This window comes from Antennarius striatus, chromosome 8, assembly GCF_040054535.1.
Source record: "Antennarius striatus isolate MH-2024 chromosome 8, ASM4005453v1, whole genome shotgun sequence".
Taxonomy (NCBI): domain Eukaryota; kingdom Metazoa; phylum Chordata; class Actinopteri; order Lophiiformes; family Antennariidae; genus Antennarius; species Antennarius striatus.
In genome coordinates this window covers 1,982,493-1,997,397 of record NC_090783.1, presented here as the reverse complement: position 1 = coordinate 1,997,397, position 14,905 = coordinate 1,982,493, and the positions used below count along the sequence as shown (strand labels likewise).

Sequence of the window (14,905 nt, the reverse complement as noted above, 5' to 3'; positions counted from 1 at the left end):
TTTCTTATATATAGCTTTGCAACAAAAACAGACAAAAAAAAGTCAAAGTAACATCAAAATAAAGACTTCTCATTGGACTGGGCTACATTAGTAAAGATTTTTCCCCCTTTCTAGTTAATTTAAATGAATTTCATCCATAAAGTTTCTAGTGTTAGTTTAGTGTATGATGAGTTTAACAGTTCATGGTCCATATAGTAATAGCCACAGTGACCAGCAGGGGTCGCCCAAAATCATCTCTCAAACTTCCTGGATTATTAAATTTGTCCATGTCTTCCTGGATTAAAATCCGACGTCCTGTTAGTTTCATTTTGGATTCCGTTTCGAGGCAGGTTTGAATAATCTCAACTGGTGAGAAATGTACTGAATGAGTAATTTGTTATTATATTAATGCTATCATATCAGTGTTTTACAGTATAATACTGTACTGTAATCCGCGATGCGATTTGAGCGGGGAAAAGTGACGTGACAAATTTGTTCTCCTGTTTCCAGAAGAAGGCGGTGATTCTGTGAGGAGACATGCTGGTTACAGAGCTTCTCATGCTAACTTTGGATGAATTGGGTAAAGAAGACTTCAAGAAATTCAAGTTTTACCTCTGGAACAAACTCATCGAAGGCTACGAAGGCATTCCAAAAACCCGCCTGGAGGACGCGTCGAGCTCCGACACCGCGTTCGAGATGACAAAGAAGAATCCCGGTGAGAAGGCTGTGCGTCTGACTGTGGAGATTCTGAGGAGGATGGATTTCAACGCCCTAGCGACGGAGTTATGGGACAAATATCAAGGTGCAGTAGCCGCTCTGAGCAAAACGAATCGGAATCAGTTTCCATAATGAGTTCCATAATCTGAATCAGTCCATTTTCTGCTTCTGTCTTTTCATTCTGGCTGCTCGGCCCCCCTCCCGCTACGAACGACACCCCAGTAGAAGAGCTTAACTCTCTGCGATGAATGAAGTCAGCGGGAAAAGCTTGAAGAGATCCACTTGTGGTTACCATCAATAAATGAACCGTTATAACCGATGTGTGTGTGTGTTTCTGTGGTAAAAGTAAAGTTAGTGTAACTTTTATTTTATTTTATTTTTTAAAAAACTTTTCCGGCCCACGTGAACGCTTTGAAATGTTTCATTTCCGGTTTCTTTTATTTTGAAAGTCCAAAGCGGAAAAGAGTTTGAGCGTGTGCTCTGTGTCTGTAACTCAAGTTCGTAACTGATTTTATTAAATAATAGCGTCACTATATATATTTATATTTTACTAATTATATTTATTAATATATAATATATTAAAATTGATAAATTTTAACAGTTTAAATAGAAATATAGATAGATGATGCAACTTCGGCGTACTTTGAACGCACCACTCATTATCTGACAACCCGACCGGCCAATCATGTTTCAGGTGTTGTTGCTTCTCGGGAGTGCGGATGACGTCACGACAAGATAACGGCGGCGACCTGAATGGGATTGGTGACGTCACATGCATCGGAGCCTTGAACTCCCCCTGTAGTCCGTGTAATGTAAGGTTTTAGACCGGTTCTACCGGGAACTTCCTGCCATCCTCGCTGCGGATCGTTTGTCAGCTTAACGGGAAATCGTTGTGGATTCTCGGACTCTTTAAAGGTATAGTGTTTTCACTTTTTTAAGGTTATAATGATACCATCATATTTTTTTTAACATCGGTATTATTATTTATTAATTGTTCTGTCTAAAGTTTGAGTTGTTCCTAACTTTCAGTAACGCGGTTAAAGTCTTTTCTTGTTGCCTCATCCGAAAACGAAACTCGCCATGTTCTCCTGTCCCCACCCTGCGATTAAAAGAAAAAACTTTATTTTTCCATTTCTGTGTTTCTCACACGGGATAAGATGACATTTTAAGTGGTTTGAAAGGTTGTTTACATGTAATTAACATGAAACACAAATCTATTTATAAAATATATATAAAGTACTATATATATATATACTTTATTTTATTTTTTTAAAATCTTACTCTGTTTGTATTCATTCTTTCCTTTTGGGTGCATTTGTGTACAAATTGTGTATCAAATACACACAAACACCTTCACACAAAGTGAATACGTACTGTCCGGAGAGACAGGGCGTGGAACTGTTAATGTTCAACCCTGAAACCTGAGGTTTACTATAAACTCCTTGGGTGATAAACACAAATCAGACTGAAGTTTTATATCTTATATCATCTGTTATCTTGACTTCTGACTCCTGTTATTTTTCCTAATACCTTCCATTGTTCCACATTTTTAATCCTTGTGAAATTTATTTTACTCTTTACTCTCAATCAAGGCAATTTCCTTCTTTCAAAACAAACCTCATTCCCTGAGGTTTGTTTTGAATCCTCCTTCGCTGTTCTATTTTTCCAGCTTCAGGTATTCATCATGTTTTCATCTCTTATTCCATTTGGATTTTACTTTAAATCCAACGCATAGATTTGAACTATAATGAGTTCCTTCCTCACTCGTCCAAATAGTCAAATTCCTTCTGTGTATTTTCATTTAGTGGTAGATCTTGTCTTTTTTTTTTCATCAACACAAATCAGACCAGTTATTCCTTGAACAATGAATGCTAATGTGGAAACTACTTTGGCCTCTTGTGTTGGTTCAGTGAGGAGACATGAGGACTCCGGAGCTTCTCCTTAGAACTCTGGAAGACCTCAAAAAAGACGACTTTGAGAAGTTCAAGTTCTACCTCTCAAATGGTCTCATCGATGGCTACAAGAAGATTCCGAGGGCCCGTTTGGAGGAAGCTTCTCCCGTCAACGTCGTGGAAATGATCACGATGATCCAAGGGGAGGAGTTGGCCAGGAAACTTACTCTTGATATTCTCAGATCGATGGACTGCAACGCAGAAGCAGATGAGTTAGAGAGCCTTTCCTCAGGTGCAGTGTTCGTTCTGAGCTAGAAAGCTAACTGGAATCAGTCTCAATTTATCCCACATTATAGCCCATAATGATTTCGTGCATCTGTTGTTTATCTGCAGGGGTAACAACTGCTGAATTGTCCATTCCCCCCACCCCCGAGGCCATTCCTGATCCTCCTGAAGAAAGACCAACGCGGCACCACAGCGTCACAATCACACCAGAATTTATTGAAGTAAAACATAGGAAATGGAATGTATCCTGGCATAAAAAGAAATAATGGAATATATAAGCAGCAATATGACTGTAAGGGAGTCGTGTTTTAATTAAAGGTGAGACTGACAGTTAACGTTGCATCAAACAAATGTATTCCCAGTATGTTGTCACAGAATGAGGAAAATCTAGTTTTAGTATCATAAGAATATATATACTGTATATATAGGTAATCTATCTGCAATTTTTGGGAGTTGTACTTTCTTGTACAAATTTTGTTAAAAAATATATATACACACCAACTCATGCAGTGGCATTAAGTGTCTTTCTTATAGATGCGTGTTAACCTGTGCTATGAAGATCTGATCATTTTATCTGAGATTTTTGTACAAACTGCAGATTTTTACTACAAACCAAAGCCAAAAGAATTCATGCATTTTTCATCAGATTAATTGCATGAACGGCACTCACTGTGAGATGCACTTCATTTTTTTACATCACAACTGTCAATCTTTTAACTACTTCTTTTAAAAAGGACCATGTAATGTTCGTTTGTATTTTAATGATTTTTTTTATACAGAATAATCAAAAAAAGAATGCACATTTTTCATTTAATCATGTCATTTAGAGACATTTGATGCAGTTTGATGTAATTTTGTACTGGATGCGCTTTAAATATTTTCACAAAATACAATAAATAAATATCAGTAACAAAGACTGTAGCCTCCTTTTATTTTGAAAGGCAAAAGCGGAAATGAGTTTGGGTGTGTGCTCTGTGTCAGGAAATCAAGTTCGTAACTTTTTTTAATTAATTAGGGTCACAATATATATTTCACTAATTACATTTATTAATATATAATATATTAAAATTTATAAATAGTAACATTTTGAATAGAAATATAGATAGATTGATGATGTTGTTGTGATAAAGGTAAACTTAACCGTACCTTGAACGCACCATGGGGCCACACTCATTATCGGACAACACGACCGGCCAATCAAGTTTCAAGTGTTGCTTCTCGGGAGTGCTGGTGACGTCACGACTGGTAAACGGCGACCTGAATGGGATTGGTGACGTCACATGCATCGGAGCCTTGAACTCCCCCTGTAGTCCGTGTAATGTAAGGTTTTAGACCGGTTCTACCGGGAACTTCCTGCCATCCTCGCTGCGGATCGTTTGTCAGCTTAACGGGAAATCGTTGTGGATTCTCGGACTCTTTAAAGGTATAGTGTTTTCACTTTTTTAAGGTTATAATGATCAGCACCAGAAGTTTAGTTTATAAATTATAACATAATTACCAACATATGTTTTTAACATTGGTATTATTATATATTAATTGCTCTGTAAGGTTTGAGTTGTTCCTTATTTCAGTAACGTGATTGAAGACTTTTCCTGTTGCTTCATTCGAAATCGAAACTTGCCATGTTCTCCTGTTTTTTAAAAAAAACAACAACTATATCTTTCCATTTCTGTGTTTCTCATTTTAAGTGGTTTGAAAAGGTTGTTTACATGTAATTAACATGACACACAAATCTATTTAAAAAGTATATACATGTAAAAAAAATCTTACTCTGTATTCATTCTTTCTTTTTGGGTGCATTTGTGCACAAAATCGATCAAATACACACACAAACACCTTCACACAAAGTGAATACGTACTGTCTGGAGAGAAAGGGCGTGGAACTTACTGTAAATGTTCAACCCTGAAACCTGAGGTTTACTATAAACTCCTTGGGTGATCAACACAAATCAGACTGAAGTTTTATATCTTATATCATCTGTTATCTTGACTTCTGACTCCTGTTATTTTCCTAACACCTTTCATTGTTCTACATTTTTAATCCTTGTGAAATTTTTTTTACTCTTTATTCTCAGTTAAGGTAATTTCATTTTCACACTTTCTCAAATACAAACATTCCCAGAGGTTTGTTCTGAATCCTTTAAATCCAACGCATATATTTAAACTATAATTAGTCCCTTCCTTCTTCTTCTTCTTCTTCTTCTCCTTTTGGCTTTTCCCTTCAGGGGTCTCCACAGCGAATCAGTGTCCTCCATCTAACCCTGTGTTCTGCATCCTCTTCTCTCACACCAACTACCTTCATGTCCTCCTTCATTACATCCACAAACCTCCTCTTTGGTCTTCCTCTAGGTCTCCTGCCTGGCAGTTCAAAACTCAGCATCCTTCTACCAATATATTCACTATCTACTTTCGAAACTACTTTCGCCTCTTGTGTTGGTTCAGTGAGGAGACATGAGGACTCCGGAGCTTCTCCTTAGAACTCTGGAAGACCTCAACAAAGACAACTTTGAGATGTTCAAGTTCTACCTCTCAAATGGTCTCATTGATGGCTACAAGAAGATTCCGAGGGCCCGTTTGGAGGAAGCGTCTCCCGTCAACGTCGTGGAAATGATCACGATGATCCAAGGGGAGGAGTTGGCCAGGAAACTTACTCTTGGTATTCTCAGATCGATGGACTGCAACGCAGAAGCAGATGAGTTAGAGAGCCTTTCCTCAGGTGCAGTAGTCACTTTGAGCTAGAAAGCTAACTGGAATCAGTCTTAATTTAACCCACATTATAGCCCATAATGATTTCATGCATCTGTTGTTCATCTGCAGGGGTAACAACTGCTGAATTGTCCATCCCCCCCACCCCCGAGGCCATTCCTGATCCTCCTGAAGAAAGACCAACGCGGCATCAAATCATCACAATCAGACCAGAATTTATTGAAGTAAGACATACTTTGACATGTCTTCTGATGTGATTAAGCACTATATGAATAAAAGTTGATTGAAATGGAATGTATGCTGGAAGAAAAAGATATGATGGAACACAAGCAACAAGATGACTGTAAAGGAGTCATGTTTTAATTAAAGGTGAGACTGACAGTTAACGTTGCATCAAACAAATGGATTCCCCGTATGTTGTCACAGAATGAGGAAAATCTAGTTTTAGTATCTTAAGAATATATATATATATATATATATATATATATAGGTAATCTGTATCTGCAATTTGTGGGAGTTGTACTTTCTTGTACTACTCAAAAAATATATATACACACGAAGATTTATGCAGTGGTTAAGTGTCTTTCTTATAGATATGTGTTAACCTGCATGAAGATTTGATCATTTTATCTGAGTTGTTTGTACAAACTGCAGATTTTTACTACAAAACCAAAGCCAAAAGAATTCACGCATTTTTCATCAGATTAATTCCATGAACAGCACTCACTGTGAGATGCGCTTCATTTTTTACATCATAACTGTCACTCTTTTAAATACTTCTTTTAAAAGTACCATGTAATGTTCGTTTGTATGAGTTTTTTATACAGAATAATCAATGTCATTTAGAGACATTTGATGCAGTTTGATGTAATTTTGTACTGGATGGGCTTTAAATATTTTCTCAAAATACAATAAACAAATATCAATAACACAGACTTTATCCTTTTTTTAAATTTAATGTGGGGCCCATTCTTCTCTTTCTAAAATGAGAAAAGGTTTGCGCAGATAAAAAAAATAACATTTGTATATAATTTCTTATATTGGGTCACAGTTACATTATGGTTATGACGCCATAATTTACTCAATATTTTGTGGGTATTCCTCTTTAGTGGCAAATAGAGCATTTTTATCTGGAATAAAAATTTCTTCCACGTGTCAAAGAAGGTAAACATCGTCTATTTACGAACACGGAATCAACGAAATTTCATCCGACGTGGACGGTTATTCACGTGAACGCCTCCATACCGGAAGCTATGGCAAAGAAGCGCAGTCACGTGACCAAATCTAAAGCTAAATCTACAAGGTATAGTAAGAAATGTAATGCGCGTCTCCCGTGTTCATTTGACATATAAATGACACATGGCCATAGTATGTTCGTGTATAGTGTATTTATAATTATTTTTATACCCATTTTTAAGATTGAGCCACACTGTCTCATACTTTGAATCACGTACTCGTCCGTAAACCGGAAGTTAGCGTGGGCCGGTGACGTATGTGTCCGATCCTTGCCCAATGTTTTGTTCCTGTATTTCAAGACAAGGAAGCAAGTTTGCCATCTATCAGCTAGGTTTTTAGTTAACGCAATGGACGCACTAAATATTCGGAAATCGTTACGTGAATCCTCATAATTTACCAGTGGCACACGTAAATAGCAACCGATACATCCGATTTAAAGATTATCATCGCTGTAACTCTCCTCGTATCCTGTTAGCAGTGCTAGCTTACTTGCGATTTTGCCATCTGGCAAGATTGTCGCTCGCTAGCATTAGCATTTAGTCGCCGCTAGCAAGTTAATTACTGCTCAGTGATGGCTGTGGACCACCGAGTTTATGTCGGAGCAGGGTATTTATTCCTTCTACTGCTGACTGGATGTAAAGCACGGATACACAAGCTTACGCTCAAAGTAAGGAAACCACCTAAAATTAGGATTACAATGAGTTAATGAGTGTCATCCAGACGACATTTTAAGCTAGCTAGTGCGCTTTGATTAGCTTTGATGGACGAACCAGACGTGACGTCGTGTTGTTGTGACGTGATGAAAGTTTTTGAGCAAAGTAGCTGTTATTCCACAGACACGATAGGTGATTGTGAGGTAACAGGACCGAAATCTAGTCTCTTCAACTTTTTTTTTTTTTCATTTTTCCCCCCATGTGTTTCTTTTCCAGAATGAAACTCGGGTTGCAGTCGACCTCAACAATTTCTGTTTCTTCGCTAACGGGACGCTGGACGTCAACCTGCATTCCCTCGTCTTCACGGAAAAGCCGGCGAACTTCAGCCCACACCACGTAAGGGACGAATAAAGACATAAAACAGGCTGTTTTTTATCTCCACTTGTGAGCTTTAGATGTGACTGTTGTGTAATCGTCGATAATGAAATCATAATCAATCAATGAAGCTGGTGATACTGAACCAATGCCTGTTGGTCTGTAATTTTTTGTTAGAGCATCTAATGTAAAATCTTCCATGCTAGACCAGTGGTTCTTAACCTTGTTGGAGGCACCGAACCCTTCTTTAGTAAAAATAATAATAATAAATTCAAATTTAAGATATAAGTATATGTTTTACTGGTGTATTTAATGAATTGTGCATTAATGTCACCTTTTTCAAAGAACAAAACCAAGACAGTGCATGACCTCACATGAAATGACCTACCTGCAAATCAGTGTGACTTCTGCCGTTGTCATAGAGACCAGTTCAGATGTGTGGCTCTGATGTCATTTTCACACCAAAGTCTGTTTCTGTTGATTTCCATTTAGCTTAAGGAAGTGTTTTTTTATTTTTGCTAGTGACAGACTAGAGTTAATCAACTTGACATTGCAAATCCTGCAGAACGCTGACTCCCATCACGTTCCGTTATACAGTACATGTAAATTCACGTTGCACACATTCGTCCGACCACTTTCTTATTTTGTTCAACATAGTTACTATGAATTAAAATATGAAGAAAGCAATCAGATGACGTACCATCATGACAGGCAGAAATCGACTACCTAGTGCGCAAAATCTTCCGTAGCACAGGTAGGCTAATCGATGTAGTGTGATCACCTGCAGCCAGTGATGACGAAGGGGGCGTGTCATCACGAGTTAACACGATCTGTCAAACGTACACAGTGATTCATGTATGTTGGGCAAAAACACCCGACACGATGTGTCCGGTGTTTTGTCTTGACCTCTGTCTCCGCCGAACCCCTGAGACCGACTCACCGAACCCCCAGGGTTCGATCGAACCCAGGTTAAGAACCACTGTGCTAGCATCATCAGACTTGTGATTTTTCTATAACTTTAAAGTTTACTGTTGTTTCCATTGACAACAAGACAGTCAGAGACTGCAACATCCTGCAACATCATCACATTTTTGTGCCTCTGGCTTCCTGAAAATGTTGCTTTTTGTTTTGTGATTTTATATCTCATCAGGTTTTTAGAGATGTGTACCTAAAAAGGTGTAAAAGTGGAAATTTGACCTTCACTTAGTTTTTTCAAGGTTAAGGTTGTGATCTGATTTTCATCCCCTTGCCTCCCTGTATATAGCCCCTTTTGTTTCATCTTTCTATCTTATCCGGTTCCTGAGATATGTGCAAAAAAACGTAAAAAAGTTGACATTTGGCCTTGACCTAGTTTTCCCAAGGTCAAGATCATTCTCTCGTTTTCATCCCCTTCGCTGCCCGAGTAATGTACTTTTTGTTTCATCTTTCTATCTGCAACGGTTTTGAAGATGTTTAGTGGACGGATGAACACACATGGGATGTAACAACAGGACCAGAGAGCCTGACTTTAATCTTTCTGTCCCTCTGGTTCTAATTTAGAGACTTGACATAACCGTTTATCTCAATTTCCAACTCTTTAGGTTGGGTTCAGCTTCTCCAGGTCACGTGTCAACGGAATCTTGTCCTACACAGTGAGTGCATCGAATCATTAATATTCCTTAAATACAGGCGTGTAGAACTCTTGTCAAACGTGTTGTAACTGTTTGTGGTTTTTGTTTTTAATCCAGGCAGAAGACACCGAGTTGTGTCCTCTCACTCCCACACAGATATCTGTCACCAATCCGCTCGTTCTTTTCCTTATCGATATCAACTCATCCAGGTATGTGTGTTTGGAAATGTGTGTTAAGTGTGGCCATGAAAGCCAAACTGAAGAAGATTGACGGCATGATGTGTGTTTGTGTAGCGTCAACGTGAAAGCTCTGGGTAAACAAGACAACATCTTGATTGCAAGACAAAAGGTGGAACCACCCAAAGGTCAGTGATGCTCTTACAATCTTTTGCATGCCTCTGCAGTTATTTATTTCATTCTTATTTTACTTTTTTTATCGAAACAAATGACAAACAAACAATCAAAAGGGGATCACAAATCCAGTCTTTTTTTTTTTTTTTTGGAACGTAACGGATAGTTCGGTGTGTTCTGTGCCTTCCACCTGTAGGTCAGAGGAAGAGGAGAGATGCTCCTGCTAATAAAGACAGCAACCCATCACAGCCCGTGGTGAAGAATCCTGAAAAACCAAGTAATGACTTGACCAAGAATAACAAGGACAACGTGACCGATGACCAGAAGAACGTGAAAGAGCCAGGAGAGAAGTCGGCATCTGCTGGAGTAGCTGAGAGCACGACGGCAGAGAGATTTGAGGTCAGATTGGGTCGTGTGTGTGTGTGTGTGTGTCTGCGTGGTCTGAAATCAGTTTCTAATTGGTGTTTGCTTCCAGCTGGCGACGATCAACAAAATGACTTTAGCTTTGGACAAAGTTAACAATACCTACAACTTCAGTGTAAGTGCGCACCTGGTAACCCTCACATGTGATAGGAAACCGTGTTGTTGTTGTTGTTGTTGTTGTTGTTGTGACGTTTTTCATCTGCCCCCTCTCGCACAGTTCCGTCTGGAGGTGGGCCCGGAGGCGGAGGGTCTGTACACGCTCAGGTTCCACTACTGTCCCAACAAGTCGACAGGAAAGAGATATCCCTACTCGTTCACTGTGAGTTGAGTGTTTTCATGCACCTTCGCTGTCAGGTGTGTGTGTGTGTGTGTGTGCGCGCGCGTGTGTGCGTGTGTGTGTGTGTGTGTGTGTGTGTGTTTGCGTTAACTGGAACTGATCCTCTGTAGGTGGAAGTGACGGAGAGGAATCCAGGCAGCTTCCTGTCTGCAGCAGAGATTCCTCTGTCGCGGCTCTACATTGGAATGGCGAGTGTCTTCTTCACCGCTGCCATGGTCTGGGTGTACATCCTGATGAAGCACAGGTATAGACTTTACTGACACGCTCACTGGGGGGGGGCTCACAGTGTTCAACAGAAGGGTCTTAAAGAGAGAATCCACTCATTTAAAACTAGACATCGTTCAGAGTCAGGTCAGAAAGAAAACAGTTCTGGATTCTTTCTGTGTGACCCGGTACCGACTGACCCACGGACCGGTACCGGTCCACAATCCTGGGGGGTCGGGAACCACTGGGTTACAGTACCACCTTTAAAATAAAGAAAACTCCCTGCAGCGTCTTTAATTGAAAAGCCAGCTTGTTCACAACGAATGCTAAGGGTTCCTGCAGGTTTGCATAAAACACCCTAAACCACATGTGTCATACTCAGGGGCCAAATTTGGCCCGCCACATCATTTTATGTGGCCCACAAGAGCCCCATAAAAATAGATTTTAAAAAAAGTGTACTTTGACCAAAAACTACATTTCCCACAATGCAGTAATCAAGCCCATTTTAACAAAAGTAATCAAGCCCATTTGGACAAAATCATTTCGAACAAAATTAATGTCTTAACTTGTGTTTGATGTTATTTTTCTTTATTCTCTTGGATAGTTTGATCCTTGATTGATTTGATTGATTGATTTGAGTTCTGTGGATTTAATAACCTGATAAAAGGATTTATTTTATAACAGAGCAACAAGCAAACATGGTTTTTCTGTGTAACTGTAATGTTTGTAACTTGAATAAGTAATAAATTCAGATTTATGTAACACTAAGGAGTAGTTACATTTGTTACGTTACATTGAGTTACATTGAGTTACATTTATTAGTTACACCTGGCCCTCTGAGGACAGCCAAAATGAGTTTGACACCCCAGCATCTAAACCAAACACCTGAGTGCGTCCGGTCAGCCGTCATCGTTCATTCTGACAGAAAAACAAATCCTTTGTGACGCAACCAGCTAAGTTTCATGTTTTCTGTGACACCTGTGTTGAACTAGAATGTCCGCCATGCAGCATCATTTTTTTTAAATTCCTGTTTTGCACAGAAATGTACAAATAAAGTCCCCATCTGTGCGTTAGAGAAGCATCAGTACACAATATCCCTAGAGGTGAACTGTCTCTATGCTTGCAGGTACAGCGTGTTTAAGATCCACTGGCTCATGGCGGCGCTGGCCTTCACTAAACCCATATCGTTGGTTTTCCATAGTGTGAGTAAGACTGGAGCATCTTCATCTCTCTTATTGTGATGTTTTCATCGCGCTAACAGTCCACCTTCATCCTGCGTGTGTCTCTTTCAGATCAACTATCACTTCATCAGCATCGAGGGCTATCCGATCGAAGGCTGGGCCGTCATGTATTACATCACACACTTGTAAGCACGGTTTCCTCAGGAGAGGAATTTCCGAGCGTTTCGAGACTCCGTTTTGCTTTTCTTTTATCGCTGCTGGTTGTGTTTCTGTTCCTCCCAGGCTGAAGGGGGCGCTCCTCTTCATCACGCTGGCGCTGATCGGCACCGGCTGGGCCTTCGTCAAATACATCCTGTCTGACAAGGAGAAGAAGATCTTCATGATCGTCATTCCGCTGCAGGTGTGTGAATGAGAAACACAATTTTTTTTTGTTTTTCCTGCTTTTTCTTTTTTTGTTTTTTTACATTGGGTGAATTAATTTTCTTCCAGGTCCTGGCTAACGTCGCCTACATCATCATCGAGTCTACGGAGGAAGGCTACAGGGAGTACAACCAGTGGAAGCAGGTCGTGTTCCTGGTGGATCTCATCTGCTGCGGGGCGGTTCTGTTCCCCGTTGTCTGGTCAGTGGGTGTGGGGTCAGATTAACGTGTTTAATCTGAAGTTTTAAAGTCGCCAAACCTCGAGTAAAGTCAACGATTTTCCAAACGTGTCTCACGGATATAAAAATCAACCCTGATATCGTGTTTCCAGGTCAATCCGTCACCTACAAGAAGCTTCTACCACCGACGGCAAAGGTAGGACTCCACGTTTACATACAAAACAGAGATTATAATTAATTTATAATTTATTTTGTTTTATTTATTTAATGTACTGAATTAAACTGGACCTGTTTCCTCTTTCAGCTGCCATGAACCTGGAGAAGCTCAAGCTCTTCAGACATTATTACGTGATGGTGAGAAGAGCTCAGCTCGTCCCAATCTTTTAGTGTCCTAAACATCCGTTGTTAGATTGTTCAGAATTCCTCTGAATTCTTTAAACCTCTGTCCTCCTCTCAGATCGTGTGCTACATCTACTTCACCAGGATCATCGCCATCCTGCTGGAGGTCTCCATGCCGTTCCAGTGGCAGTGGTGCTACCAGGTGAGACCCGGTCGGGTGGGGACGCTGGTTTTATGTTCTGGTAGCTGACAGCCAGTCGTCATGGTTACCCCACCCCACCCTTCTTCGTGTTTCGACAGTTTCTGGTGGAGTTGTCAACCCTCATCTTCTTTGTGCTGACGGGCTACAAGTTCAGGCCGGCCTCCAACAACCCCTACCTGCAGCTCCCCCAGGACGAGGAGGACGTGGAGATGGATGAAGTGTAAGAGAGGCTCCACCACCTGTGTGTGTGTGTGTGTGATAGTTTACGGGAAGTTCTTCTGTCTTTCTCGTCGTCGTCAGGGTGACCGAATCCGGCGCTCTGGAGGGAATCTCCAAAGTCAAGAAAACCTGCAACGGACGCGATCGCCAGAAGGAGTCCACCTTGTGAGCGGGAAGCTCACAAGGTGGGGGCGGGGTGGGCAACATTTTAAACATCCGCCAGACCGGCTGATAGAAGTGGGGGTGCACACGGACCAAGCCCTCCACCGCCCCCCCAGTGACGGCTATCCTTTAAAACTCCTAGAGGTATGCGGTGGTGTTTAGCCGCTATCTGGCTATGCAAAAAAAAACATAGTAAAATATAGGTTTTGTTGGACTCTTTTTCCTCGGGGGGGGGCGCCTCCGATCAGAATCCGACGAGCTCCATCTCAGACGGGTGGAGACAAAAAAAACCCCACGCCTGACGCTCTTTATGGTTCTGTTTTTTCTTTCTTCCCAAAGATAACGACCGTTTTAGACCAGGACTCGCTTTCTGTTGTGTTCATAGCGATTATTTAAAGTGGTACTTCTGGCTCTTAGCTGTGTGTGTGTGATGTGAGTGAATGTGTGTGTGTGTGTGTGTGTGTGTGTGTGTGTGTGAGTGTGTTCCTTTTGGAGTCAACGGCCCTTCCTCAGGTAAACGGCTCCGCGCTCATCTTTTCTCCGATACTTGACTCGTGTTTTGAAATATCTGGTTGAGTGTATCTCAAATAAATTCGCTTTTTTTTTTTTTATTGCTCATTCAGAGCTTTATATTTCAGTATTGATTAGCGTGGAGCAGGAAGAAGCCCCTCCCACTCTGTCACATGACCACTGCTGTTTATTAACGCTTTAGTGGCTGAGGTTGTTCTTGGTGTTGAAGGAGCGATCGGGTTCAAACTGGTCACGTTTGAAATATTTCTGCTTTTGCTTTTTTTTTTAATCTTCTTCCTCTCCATGTGAAGCTCGTTTTATTAATTATTGATGACTTATCGGTGAACGATTGGAAATGTGTGCAGCAGCCAGGCAGGGTGGATTACCATTTGTAAATAATTCAGGGAGATTAAAAAAAAAGAATGGGAGGGGGGCGGGGGCACGTAACACTTTCACAGGAGCTGCATTGTGCTTTGCAGACGATAAATAAACACACAGGTTCGGTTTTTAATGAGGTTTTGTTGAAAAGGAGGAACTATTGAAAACCGCAGGAACTCTTGGGACACCGGTGACGCTATCATGAACCTTATTGGGGGGGGGGGTCCGAATCAGTCGTGGAACTGACAAGGTTTTGTGCTTAAACATGTTTGATTTGTGTGTGAAGCGTAAAAATAAAGCTGGTGTTCTGGAAAGGTCTCAAAGTGTAAATATGTGTCTGTACCTTTAAGAGATGATCCCCTTATGGTAGCATGATGCTCCAAAAACAGACTCCTACATATCCCATCATGCACCTGGATAGCATCTTTTTCCGATGAACTGTACATTAAGCAGTATTCCTTGTTTTGTCATGTATTTTCTCCACGCTTAGTTCTAAAGCTGTTACATTTATTTCATTTAACATTTGAGGTTCATTCTTTGTAGTGTTTT

At 40.5% G+C, this 14,905-nt stretch overlaps 1 protein-coding gene and 2 long non-coding RNA genes across 4 annotated transcripts; all 3 read left to right on the top strand.

Moving 5' to 3' along the window:
* The first annotated feature begins 212 nt into the window (after window positions 1–212).
* On the top strand, window positions 213–3,781 carry LOC137600298 (uncharacterized). Of its 2 annotated transcripts, none has more exons than XR_011036918.1 (5): window positions 213–348; window positions 490–781; window positions 922–1,611; window positions 2,607–2,880; window positions 2,982–3,781. It is a non-coding gene; the product is annotated as an uncharacterized lncRNA (long non-coding RNA). The 2 variants fall into 2 exon arrangements; XR_011036919.1 differs by having other exon boundaries at window positions 919–1,611.
* A 260-nt stretch (window positions 3,782–4,041) lies between these two features.
* LOC137600299 (uncharacterized) lies at window positions 4,042–6,508 on the top strand. The gene is made up of 3 exons (XR_011036920.1): window positions 4,042–4,296; window positions 5,223–5,589; window positions 5,691–6,508. It is a non-coding gene; the product is annotated as an uncharacterized lncRNA (long non-coding RNA).
* Window positions 6,509–7,094: 586 nt separating this feature from the next.
* On the top strand, window positions 7,095–14,715 carry LOC137600272 (protein GPR108). Its single transcript, XM_068321818.1, has 18 exons — window positions 7,095–7,482; window positions 7,745–7,864; window positions 9,424–9,474; window positions 9,571–9,662; window positions 9,747–9,817; window positions 10,000–10,202; window positions 10,279–10,341; window positions 10,444–10,545; window positions 10,674–10,807; window positions 11,894–11,969; window positions 12,060–12,133; window positions 12,231–12,348; window positions 12,438–12,568; window positions 12,699–12,742; window positions 12,851–12,900; window positions 13,004–13,087; window positions 13,186–13,307; window positions 13,388–14,715. The coding sequence occupies exons 1-18, from the start codon at window positions 7,387–7,389 to the stop codon at window positions 13,473–13,475; spliced, it is 1,719 nt and encodes a 572-aa protein (XP_068177919.1). The 5' UTR covers window positions 7,095–7,386; the 3' UTR covers window positions 13,476–14,715.
* Window positions 14,716–14,905: the final 190 nt, after the last annotated feature.